The sequence below is a fragment of the Apaloderma vittatum genome, unplaced genomic scaffold (assembly GCF_000703405.1).
Source record: "Apaloderma vittatum isolate BGI_N311 unplaced genomic scaffold, ASM70340v1 scaffold3121, whole genome shotgun sequence".
Classification (NCBI taxonomy): domain Eukaryota; kingdom Metazoa; phylum Chordata; class Aves; order Trogoniformes; family Trogonidae; genus Apaloderma; species Apaloderma vittatum.
The window spans coordinates 65,720-78,296 of NW_009698333.1; the positions used below are offsets into that span (position 1 = coordinate 65,720).

Sequence of the window (12,577 nt, forward strand, 5' to 3'; positions counted from 1 at the left end):
GGGAAAGAGATTGCAGAGAACAACCACTGCTGAGATAAACTCTTGCCTTCTTTACATGCTAAGGTTCAACAAATTATTACATAAAACTAGCTCCCTATCCTACTGATTGCATTGGGATAAAATCCGCATCAGTGAATACGATCAATGGAGGAACAGTGTAAGATGACACTGCTGTTCTGTTGTAACTCTGCATAAGCCCATCCTTGCAGGAAGTTTACCACATTTATTTAAAACCTTCGGGGAAATATAAATCAAAGAAAGAAGCTAAATAATTAGCCAAGAATCAATTACTGGCTACAAGAATAAGCCAGTATCATTCCCTTGCTACAGTTTCATGCTTGAAAAATCCTCTTCTTTGTGAATTACTGAACTTTGTTTTCCAGTTCTACATTAATTTCCACCTTCATAAAACATGCTTTTACAATTTCCATCCTAAACAGATGGCAGCTATGTTAGTACACCTTCCTCATTTTGGAAAACATATAAAATACACTGGTATCAAGAGGAATCAGAGATAAGTGAATTAAAAAAAAAAAAAGATTTGACTAAAATAAAATAATTAACGTTTGGAGAATTCGACTTCATGAAAGCGGAAGAGGAATAAGCTGCCTGTGAGTGGAAAAATCCTCATAATGTTTATAAATTACTTCTAGACAAGAGAAGCATCTGCCTCTCTCCCAGGTGATTCCTAGAAAACTTCCATGTTTTCACAGAGCAATCTATTAACGTAGCATAACGCAGTTGTACATACACAGTACAAGCTCTTCCTCCAGCAGTTTGGTCAAAAAGACTGCAGTCCTATAAGGGACGGTGAAAGCTACCCATCCAGCTACAGAAGCATTCCTCAAGTTTATAGACCGAGGAAGACAACTGTAAACTCTCCCCAAGCACTGGCCCAGAGAAAGTCAGGGGTGTTGCTGTGCAAGGCATCACTGGTGTCAATGCCTGTGATCGTAAAGCTACACAAAGGGAACCCAACAGGGAACCCAAGAGGGCTGCAGCACTAAGGGAGAGCTGCCCCAGGCTTTACTGAAGCAGTTACAAGATGCTGCCTCCTTCTGGTGTCGGTTTTGCACAGCCTTCATCAGCAGAGGCAGCACTAATGGATGAGAAGGTTACTTGACTTCTCCAGGGCCAGCTCGATGCCACACGTCTAGCGGAAGGGGATTCCTGCTATGATGCCTCAAGGTCTATGGGCTTTGCAACAACAGTGACTTCCAGCCAAATTTCCATGGGTGATGCCAACACAGCTTGTTCAGCAGAAGGGATTAGAACTGGGGGCTAAGTTCCACCGCTGACATCTCCAACACCCTTAGCAGCTCAGGACACAAGAATGGCTTAGAGACACTTCCTGCAGTTTCCTTGCTCAGAGACAACGATTTTCAATGCACCCACACAAAATACCCTGTTCTAAGCTAGGCTGCTGCCCTCAGGCACTACACAGATTATAAGAAAGTAGATGTATAGCAAATGGCACACATGGTAATTTTTTTATTTTTTAATTTTTACATGATATCTGCACAGCTTTGCATTCTCTTCTGAGATGCTGGCCATAGCCACCTGCATGTTGCTTTGTAGCCACATTGTAACCTGGATTAGGGAAATAATTCTTCTACAAAATCACTGATTTCGGAGGAGGATATATTTTTCAGCAAATCAGTTTCTGGATCCAGTCCACTAGGTTGCCACGCAACTGCTTGCCTCCTGACCACCAGGACTGTAAGCTCAATTATAAAGTTTGGATGCTTTGGAACTATTTTCCCAAATGCCTAAAAGCAATGAATACTGAATTCCCTCCCACATTTACCTTTACTCTTCAAGTCTTCATCTGGCTCATATGTCTCAATTATCTGCATTGCTCTTTTTGTGTCATAAAAGGGAAATAAAATTTCATTGAGTCGAGGATCTCGTTGATGCTAAGGTTAGAAAACAACGGAATTCAGCAAAACAATATAGTGCATGGATATCATCCAAGAGCATTTCATTACTGCAGATGAGAAAGAAAGAAGTGGACATTTAAAAAAAAAAAAAAAGAGCCCTAAAACTTACAGACTATTCAACAGTGACTTCAGCACTAGACAGAAAACAAACTTAATCTTTCCTAAGAGACATAGGCAGTTTGATTACAAAAATATTTCAAAAAATCAATCCAGTGTAATGGTATAACTGGTCTTATTCTGGCTTGTTCAGGAAAATAATGACTGCACATGGTATACGTGCAAATGAAATATTGAAAATTATAGCTAAATCTCTCTGTAAATTCTCTCCCTAATTTTTTCTGTAGGTCGTGTCAACTGACAGACTTGACTGATGGCACTGTAATGACCTCGGCAAAAACGCATGTCTTCAGCAATATCTACAGCTAAATTAAAAATTCAAAGTAAAATAAAGCCACACTGTAAATACAGAATTTGAAACCAAAATTCAGAAATATGCAACTACTGATGATTATCTGTGAATCGCGGAACTACTGTGTTATGAAACACCTCAAAAAACAGTGTAGGTTCTTAGAAGAAGTATGTACAACTTAAGAGAGATGATGCTCTTTTATTCACAGTAATTTACAATATTACAGTTTCATAATATATGTAATATTTAGAAACAATTTAGCAGTAATCTCTAATACACTACAACTCAAGAGTTTTCAAGTTCTTATTGAATAGTGTGCTATGTAGCTTTTTTTCCCCTCCATGCTGGATTAGAGCTGCACACTGTGTGCCTGATTCTCCATTAAAAGAAAATTAAAACCAGAATTGAACAGAGTGGTGGCATGTAGGCAGATGCAGTAAAACAAAGAAATAAATATGACTGTGAAAACATTCTTTTACCCCAGTAGGTGCACAGTTTTCAAGCTTTAGTTTAAGCAGAATTCAGGAATGTAACAGGCCACCCTCACATTGGTGATCAATAATTTGAAGTGGACAGGATGGTGCTGACACGGCTTGGCACAGCACCATCAGCATTTGCTGTAATTCCTTATGAATAAAAGTTTTGACATTTTCTCAGGAAAAAAAAAAGTATCTAATCAAAAATAAACACTTGATCTCTTTTCTTACAATCAAGACATTGGTGCACGTGCTTGATTAATTTCAAGAAATTACAACCAATGCCAACTCCATCATGCAATTAAGGAGGCATCTTTCAAGTAATGCTATTGACAGTCTGCAGCATCTAACATACAGCAGTTTCATTCCGTACAGATTGGCTGTCTGGGCATCTAAGTAAAACTTGGATGAAATATGATAAGGGAGCATATGGATGCAGGACATAACTTGCTAAGCAGCGCACAACAACACAGCACTGGCATGCAACAGTACGGTACAGTCTACTGTGACAAATGACAAGCTTTATACCATTAGTGACAATACACCACTTCAAAAAAAATTGTAAGAAATAGTAGGGAAGGTTCCTAACTCAAGAAAAGTGCTCTTCCCAACTCTCTTTCTTCTATAGTTATCATAAGCAAACAAGAAAATAAATGGGATAAAGCAAAAAGTTTCCTCTTGAGAAAGAGTCCCAGAGTTATCAAAAGGAGCTAAAAGCAGAATATTCTGGTAGCAATGATCATCACACATCAATTTTCTATTTGAATAAAAGCATGTCTTTATGCTTACTTAGTTGTAAAAATCAAGTAACATTGACAGCTGGTCAAGTTTTACTTTAAAAAAGGAAGACTGCGTACTAGTGTCTCTTGGGAAAATGTTCTGCCCTACAAAGCTTGCTGGCACAGGAAAGTTGTAACACAAAAGCTGAACGAAACTAAAAGCGTGAAGTTTCATCTAGAAAGACACATCCCCTAGGACTAACTGTGTTGGTCAACGAGGTTGCATTTAATAGTTCTAGTTCCTGGATTAGACAGGACACCCTTACACCAGACATTCTTAAGAGGGCAAACTATCTGAAAGCACAGGGGGAAAGAATGTCTGTGTGGTTCTTCAAAGAGAGAAAGATCATGTAACCTCCCAAACTTGGCTTCCAGTCTCCTTTTTGATCGGACACAAACTGAGATGAGCAGCAGTTAACAACGTGTCCAAACTGATCCTGCCTCTTGCCGTGGTGCCCGTGCAGTGGTTGGAAGGGTGTCCCTTCATGGAGATGAAAAACAGAGGGAGATAGAAAGAGCAAGCGAGCAAGTGGGAAGGAGAGAGGAAGAACGAGCAAGTCAATGGAAGAGAGGGAGAGAGGGAGGGAGGGCAAGGAAGTGGGAAAGAGAAGAACAGAAAAGCATCTCCTCCTACCTCCTTTCCAGGAAAAAAGGGTGAGTCCTGGTCAGACTACTGAATTTTCATTTTGACAGTTACTTGGCTGTCCTGGTTTGAATTTATTAATTTATTGTTGCAAATGAATGGCAGGAGCAAATCTCAATAGTAGTGATCTCAGTTCTTTTTCTACTACTTTTTCTTTTTTCAAAATTTGAATTAAAAAAAAAAAAAAAGACCCAGACAACGTACTCGGTGCCTGACAATAATTAAATTTCTAAAAACTTCCCAGAAGCTTTAATACTGATATACAAATCAGCTGTCAGCCAGCAGCTTTAAGTCAAATAGAGACAACAGTTTGGAAAAAAATCAGGAAGCAGCTCTCTCTCCACTCACATTCATATCCTCATGCTTCCTTAAAAACCCACAGCACTTAGAGCTTCTACAGCATGTCTTGGTTACTAAACTCAAAATAATTTAGGTTAAAGACTCTCATGAAGAACTGCTCTGCCAAGTAACTCCACTCTCCTGTACAATGATAATAATATCTTTATATTTTCCAGCATTAAACACCACTGCTAACTGCAGTGCTGGCCAGCTGTTAAGGAGCCAGAAACAACCATATCAAAAGGGAGATTCTGGGTCATTTTGGGCCTTTCAAACCCTGACCAAAATTTTAAACTCTATTTGGGGACCAAAAGAACTCCAGCACAGAGTCAAAGGCATCAGTTTTGGTCATAAGAATTAACACCCTACTCTTGACTTATTTTTCCCAGCTCTGGTCACCAGCTAAAGGACGAACTACAAGATTTCCAATTGCAAAATGTGATGTGTCGGTAAGAATGTAGCCAGTGAGATGCATCTTTCTCCAATATTGCCCATAAAATAAAGCTTCTGATTTTGTAAGAAGAATTATCAAAACAACACAAACCCAAGAGCACAAGAAGTCAATTTTTCCTAGATAGTCAGGAAGTTCTTACGATTGCTGAAGTTTGGGCTTAAAGGAAATACACTTTAAATTAAAGCAATTACTGAGATCAATTTAAAAATAATGATAAAATAGTAATTGACCAAAAAAAGAGGATTAACACACAAAAAAAATATAGAAGCTAATATGGTTCAAGGTGAGGAGAAGGCAGTGTGCTTAGAAGAGTGAAGTCTATCTATGACTACAAATGAATCAGGGGACTGAAGTATTTTCAAGAAATAATTTATAATTTAAATCACAATGTTATCCTTTCTCTCTTCAATGCAGAAACAAAAATTACATGCCTTAGCTATGACCCCAGTCCTGCCAACATTTGGACACCCAACTTTGTAAACAGCTGTTACAAACAAACATCTCACAATAGAAAGATTAAGCACGTGCTCCAATTTGCTAATAGAGCTGTGGATGCAAACAAAAGCCCCAAGTATGTCAGCATTACTCCTGAAGCTGTTCAGCATTACTCCTGAAGCTGTTCACCTTTTCACTGTCTGTAATTTTTGAATACTCTTTCTACATGTAATTCAGGCTCAGTGAGGAATAAGACACGCATCCCCTCCTGAAAAGGCAAGTTGTATTCTAAATTTCATACATGGGAAACTTACTGCCTGAATCTTCATATAGCAGTATCAGAGAGATATATATAAGATATAGCAATATCAGAGAGATATATATAAAATAGATTTATAACTAGTAAAATAATTTTAAACTGAGAGATTTTTTGGTAATGCATCCAGTCCCTAAAATATCATGCTTTATCTCAGGAAGGCAAAGCTGCTATTCATGCTTCAAATATCCACTGGTACGAAAAAAGGTAGGATGTGCCTATTTTCCATGTGTACATTCCTGTCAAATCTCCACAGTGCATTTATTGTTGCCACTTTGAATGAGTCAGTCTCCTACAACTTACTGTGCTTTAGGAATAGAAAAAAAAGCAACCTCACACTGTTCATTCAACTACTTCAAAGGTTCATGATGTTTTTAAGAAATGCTAAATACCTTGCCAACAACTGTATTGTGGAAATACAGCAATAAAAAAAAATCTCTTATCCTTCACACGCGGTATTTTAAAAATCATATGCAAACTTTCAAAATATCCTCTTGGATTTGCAGTAGATTGAAATAATACTGTCAAGAACAATCAAATCACTGTCTATAAAAGCCTACTTTGTTTTTTCTATTATTTAGAATGATTAGCAGATATATTTAGCTGTGGCCTATAGGTAAAGGAATAGCTTAGAATAAAATACTGGGTGTATTTTAGCTGAAACTCCATTGAATGCAATAGTATAAAATGTGCAAAATATACATAACACACAACAAAACGCAACAGCCAGTAATCAACAGATGCAATCCGCAAAGCCAACACGTAGAAAGCACAACAACATACAAGGCTGGGGCTGATTTTTGCACCTGGATGTTACCACAATGGAAAGATCAGTGGATCAAAAGCACAGCAAATAATGGCGTGATTCATGCAATGGAAAGATTGGAAGAAGCAAGCTACTGCAAACAGACTTGTATGGTAGTTAATGTATGAAAAAGCTTACTTCATTTAGAAAGCTCACTAATTGGTCTACCGTTAAATAATCAGTTTTGTCTCCATTGCTGAAAAGAAATTTATTAGAGAACGTAAGTTTTCATATATGATGCTACAGTAGGTATGATTTACATGTTGACATTGTTGATACTTTTAAAACCTTCTACTTTTCTACCTGAAGTAGCTCTATAATCTCAAAATGAACAGTCACAGAAAACATGCTGTCTATGCTTGGCACAGTTTATCTCCTGTACTTCCTAGAACTTAACAAACATTACTTCAAAAACAACATGTAAGTCCTCCATCCGAGAATAAATTGAGTGAAGCAGCTTTTAAAACTTCAAATTTCTTATTTAATTTTATTGTTAGTTCACATACTATGTTAATTACCTAAAGGAGCACATTAAAATTACAATAGTTAGTAAAGCCAATGCAAAAAAAAAAAGTTCCAGGTGCTTCCTCTAATTCATGTAAAAGTTGCTCTAAAATACAGAGTGAACTTTTACATTAACAATCTGAGAGGGAAGAAAGGGGGACAATACAGACTTGTGTTTGACTTAAAACACTGCTGATGCTACTAGAATTTAAGGTTAGATAATCTTTACGGTGTTCTGTCACTATTAGCTATGGACTAAAAATACAACCAAATGAATTTAAAGCAAGATTATATTAAATTTGAACTTACATCTTCTTAAAGAGGTCCTCTATGTCAGTCCGGGGACATATCTTTTGGGTGAGCTCATAAAATTTCTCATAAGTAAATGCTGCAGGCTCAATTTCATCATTCTGTAACAAAATGTAAAGGTACATTTATTCAGCAAAAGAGAGCTTACATGACTTTTTTTCCCCCAAGAGCATATCTTACATCAGAAAAAGCAACTGAGAATTGTCTTAGCTCTTTACTTAGCACATGTTTATCTAGTTTCTTTCGTATTTTCTGAAAACAGTTCTTAATTCATCCTTATCACAGAACTGTTTGATGTGCTTATATTCTGACCTAACAGTTAATATTAATTCTATATAAACATAGAATAGGAAAACAGTCTTTATTTATTTCTGAAGCTTAAAACCCCTTAGAAATCTAATATGGTGCACTAATTTCAGGACGTTTATACTGAAGCGAAGGAACATTGAGAAAAATGTCCTGAGTTTGGTGCAACAGTTTTAGAAAGCAAAGCAACTCCCATACAGGGGCAGGTAATACTTCTGCTTTACTTTAAAAAGTCTGTTACAGAAAAGAAACCTCATTTAAGAGGTTTAAGGATCACTGTGCCATAAACATTTTTGTTTTAGTAAATCACCTACAATCTTTAGTAAGTTACTCATGAACATTAGGCATTTTTTATGTGATGCAAACAGCTTAGATCACAGCTACAAATGTGAATGACTCATCAATTTATTAGTATACAAAAAATAAATATTATTCGAAACCACCAAATACCTTTCCACTGGGAAGACCTAATTCCTTAAGTGCCTGAAAGATCACTTTTTCTGTTTTACCTGATGCAAAGGTTCTGGTAATACTAAAAAAAAAAAAAAAAAAGAGTGGAGAGGAAAAAAAGCAGAAATGTTAGTCAGTTCTTAAACAATCAGTTCTCTCTCTCTTGCTTTTACTGCCAACACTTTGCTCTGGCTTCAACTGGTGAATGTAAGCATCTTCCAAGTAACAGTGCTGTTGAAAAAGTGCTCTAAGCGTTGCAGCACTGCTCTGCCTGCAAGCTATCCATTAGAAAATATATCGAAATAACGAACTGCAAAAAGAACAAAAGAGCTTTTTTTTTTTCCAGTGTACTGGGACACAGAGCTGTGCAAAAGCATTATTCTCTTGGCTCTTTTAATCTCTACGCATAGATAAATGACTGAGCTGAAAAAGCAGTAGATTCTACAAGTGATGAGACTGATGTCTCCAGCTATTCCTGGTTGCGGTGCCTTCCCTGCCTTTCCAAGCACAACCCTAGGTCACCCCTAAGGTAGGCCTGACGCACTCCCAACGGCAGCTTCCCTTCTCTTTCCTTTTCAAACAGGCGCTGCTAGAAAGCAACTCCCGGCTCCATGTCAGATCTCATTCCCTGCTTCTTCAGCAGCTGCCCTGCTCAGTCTTCCCTTTGAAGGCTCCCTCACCCCACAGCTCCTAAGAATATCCCTGCTCTAGACATACTACACACAACTCTTTCGGGTAGGTCTCAGCTGCCACTGAAATACTTCCACCAAACTTGATTAACATCCTCTTCCTTCTGCAAAACAGAGACAATTTCACCATGCATGCGACTAACAAACAGGTTTAACTTGAAAATAAATAAATCCAATTAAAGCTCAATGATTTGGTATAATTAATACGAAGGCATTTGGTCTATTTCTGTTTCCATTTGAGATGAGTTTGAATAAGCTCTACACTCTGGAAAAGTAGATCCAAACTTGACAGCTCGCCTTCCTTCTGTTTCAGGTCTAAGCTAAAATGATGTGTCTCACCAGCCCTTGATTTTGGTGTCTCTATCTGGAGAGAAAAACTGAAGTCTGTATCCAATATCTATTTATTTCCAACACTAACAAAAGCCATACATTGGGAAAGGCTCTACAGCTGCCTGATAAGAATATGTTGCTCTTTATCATTGAGACAAACATGTGCTGAGACTTTTTTGTTCATCTCATGCATACTAAATCATTTCCCGTGGTGAAAGACGTGAAGCAAACTGTTGCTGTTCTTGTTGCCATAGCAATTAACAGTTGTTTTACTCTCCAAAACACCACACTGCTTACGTACATATTTTCATATTAATAAAATTAAGATCAAGAAGTGAAAGATCTAAATGCTGAAATCATTTTTTAATACATTTTTGGCTATTTTTTTAACTGGGTTCTTCTAACAATTAGATTTCTATGCCCCTATTTAGGCACCTAAGTTATTTGATTTTCCAAAGCTGATAAGTACTGAGATGTTTTCACTAGAATACAGACTGAGTTGAACTTCAGGCACTTGTTTCTCAAAAAAACCCTCAGGCACCTATTTTTTACCAATTCCAAAACACAGAGTAATGTTAGCTCTATAATTTACAACTTACTTCCAGCACTGTAAAAAAATTCTGTGTCTCTTCTAATGAATTGGGCCCCAATAATAAATGTCATGTAAAGCATGTAATATTGGCATAAGTAGTTAATCAGAAACTGTGAGCCAAGATTCCATGGCTGCAGGGAATGCATTTTTGATGCCAAATGACTTTTTATTTCACCAAAGATGACAGCAAACATAGCAGTAATTTGTACTGAGAGCAGCAGTCTAGAAAAGATTGTATGAATCAAAAAAAGACTGTAAAAATACAGCATGACATTTTCATTTAGCTAAAGGTTATTGTAAATAAAACTACATTTCCCTCTATCAGAAGATAATTCATCCTAGCAGATTTACATTCACCTTATCGTATGCCTTGGAAGAAAAACTGGGCTACTTCAGATGCAGGCAAGTTACTGGTTGACAGATACCTACAGGCACCACGTTCTACTGTGGTTTGGGGCTTTTTATGGTAACATGTCAATGTACTTCCCCATAAATCTTTAAAATATTGCCCAAGTTTGAGACTGAGGGATTTGAATCTATCATGCTTGTTGGTGGATTAAATGACTTGGTTACTTCACACCTTTCCAACCGCTGCTTCAAAAATCAAGCCACCACATAAAGGCCAGAACTGGAAGTAACACTGCCTGCACTGTACACACTGTACAGGAAACTCTCTATAAAACTTGATTTCCAACTAGCATGTAACTATTGAAAGAGATTTCTTTCAGGCACTCTGGAGTACTTGGTACAAAACATATTTACTAAAAAAGTGTAACTAACTTGATCAAACTACTGTAAAAGAGATTTAAACTTCATTTGACATAGTTTAGCTTTTTATATATATTTTTTCATAATTAGAAGGTAAATTAGCTTAAATCCTTTGAAATATAGTTATACAAGGGATAACCATAGATTGAACAAAGCTAATTTCTAAACAGGCTCTAGCTGAACAGGTGCAACCTGCACACATAGAAAATCCATTTTCTGCCAATAGAAACCTGCAGAAACCAAGCAGATTTTTTAAAAAAGAAATGCTGACCTTTTCAAGCATCGTTTATAGCAGTCTTAAAATCTGACCATACAAGAAATCTTACTGAAAGCTCTGTACTTTTAAGATCTCTTGACACAGCTCTAGATTAAAGACTGAGAAAATTTATTAAAGTCCAAACGGCAAAACTGGTGCTCTCCTAAGGTTTTTGTGCTACAGACCACCAGAAGTTCCTCTCTCACAAGGTAGGCTGACAGCAACAGATCTATGCCCCAGAGTACATTAAACTCTAAAAGCAGCTGAGAAGAATATTCGTGACTCTGCAATCCTCAACTGCACTAACAAGGAGTCAGGAATATTTATGCCTTTCACCAGCAAGAGCCTCAAGGAGTTTCACCTTCTCAAGGCTCATCATTCCTATGACCATATGCTAACTGCATAAATCTGTCTTAAAACTGTAAGGAAATAACAAGGAGCTCTAACTTCCTGGGTGAAATTTTTTTCCCCTCTTTTTACACAGATGTGCAGTAAAGATGTGCATCTTTACTGCACATCTGTGTAAAAACAAAATACAGATGATCTTGTGATATACATTCTTAGAGCCTAACAGATCTGCTGGGTATTCTGAGAGAACGACCTTTCTATCTGTATCCTCAGAGCCAGAGCAACTGCTACAGGAGTCCCAGAGCAGCAGGAGGAGGTGGAGGTTTGACAAGCAGGGCTGACAAGGTAACGTCATATTTAAAACCAGGTATATGGGAAGGGCTGACCACAGCAATCTGGGGGTCAGTTGAAGGGGAAGCATCAGGGGTTTAAATCAGTGGAAAGAGGTACTGGGGGAAGGCCTGGGTAAACAATGTGAACCTTGGTGCACCCTGCAGAGCAGAGTCGTTCTGCTCATGTTTCCCAGTGCTTCCGGGCTTGCCTTCCTCATACACATATCCTTCTCTTTATGTACCTACCTCCTCCTGCTCCCTCTTCCATCCCCCCACGCTCCTTCTCCTCACTAAGTGTTTGTGGGAGGTGGAGAAGTGAACCGATGAAGTGCTCCACGTCCCAGGCTGCCCAGTGCTGAGACATCTCGGTGCCTGTGTCCTACTTCATGGTAAGTAGCTGGTGATGGACGAGGTTAATCTCATGATCTTCTTGTCATCCAGTGGGGCTCTGATTCACTCTCTTTTCCAATGTAGGTCTATAGAGCAGACTGGCTTTTCTGCCCTTTCATTCACATTTCTCCTCTACAACTTTCCTCCACCCTCTCATTATCATCTGTTCTAATCCTTTCAGTGGGTGACACAGTGCTTCCCAGAGGAGCCCCCAAAAGTTGCCACATTTCACCCACACCAACATAGCACGTTCCTTGGAGCATCCAGATAGAAAGAATTCAGCTTCCCTCTGCACAGCATGGAACAGTACATCCCTTAGAAATTTACAAGCAAACTACTTTTGCAATAAATTAAGCTTCTAGAGACCAATTTCTGTCAACCTGAAAATAACACAAATTTGACTTTAAAGATTTAATACACTGGGACCAACTCCCTTCAGCAATATCCAGGCCTGTCTGCATACACAAACCAACATGCTGTAACACAATGGAGAGAATTTATGCCTCGCTAAATGCGAGGTAAAATACTTCAAGGCAAGTTTCAGACAAGCTAGTGCACTATAAATTCATAAGGAATAAAGCTCTGTATTCAAACATAGGCATAAAGCTCTGAAGTACTGAAAAAGATTCTGCTTCTGTAGTATTGTTTCCTCATCATTACCCTTCAGTTGATATTCCTCATGAGACTTCTGCACCGAAGATGCCTCA

The 12,577-nt window shown here is 38.0% G+C and overlaps 1 protein-coding gene across 3 annotated transcripts in view; it reads right to left on the reverse strand.

Moving 5' to 3' along the window:
* Window positions 1-12,577, reverse strand: part of PLCB4 (phospholipase C, beta 4) — a 90,050-nt gene that overhangs the window by 60,975 nt on the left and 16,498 nt on the right. For all 3 annotated transcript variants that reach the window (XM_009877960.1, XM_009877962.1, XM_009877961.1), the window contains exons 7-10: window positions 8,166-8,247; window positions 7,410-7,510; window positions 6,735-6,792; window positions 1,808-1,916 (exon numbers count right to left, since the gene is read on the reverse strand). In XM_009877960.1, coding sequence (XP_009876262.1) covers window positions 1,808-1,916; window positions 6,735-6,792; window positions 7,410-7,510; window positions 8,166-8,247 — 350 coding nt within the window. The remainder of the gene's footprint in view (window positions 1-1,807; window positions 1,917-6,734; window positions 6,793-7,409; window positions 7,511-8,165; window positions 8,248-12,577) is intronic.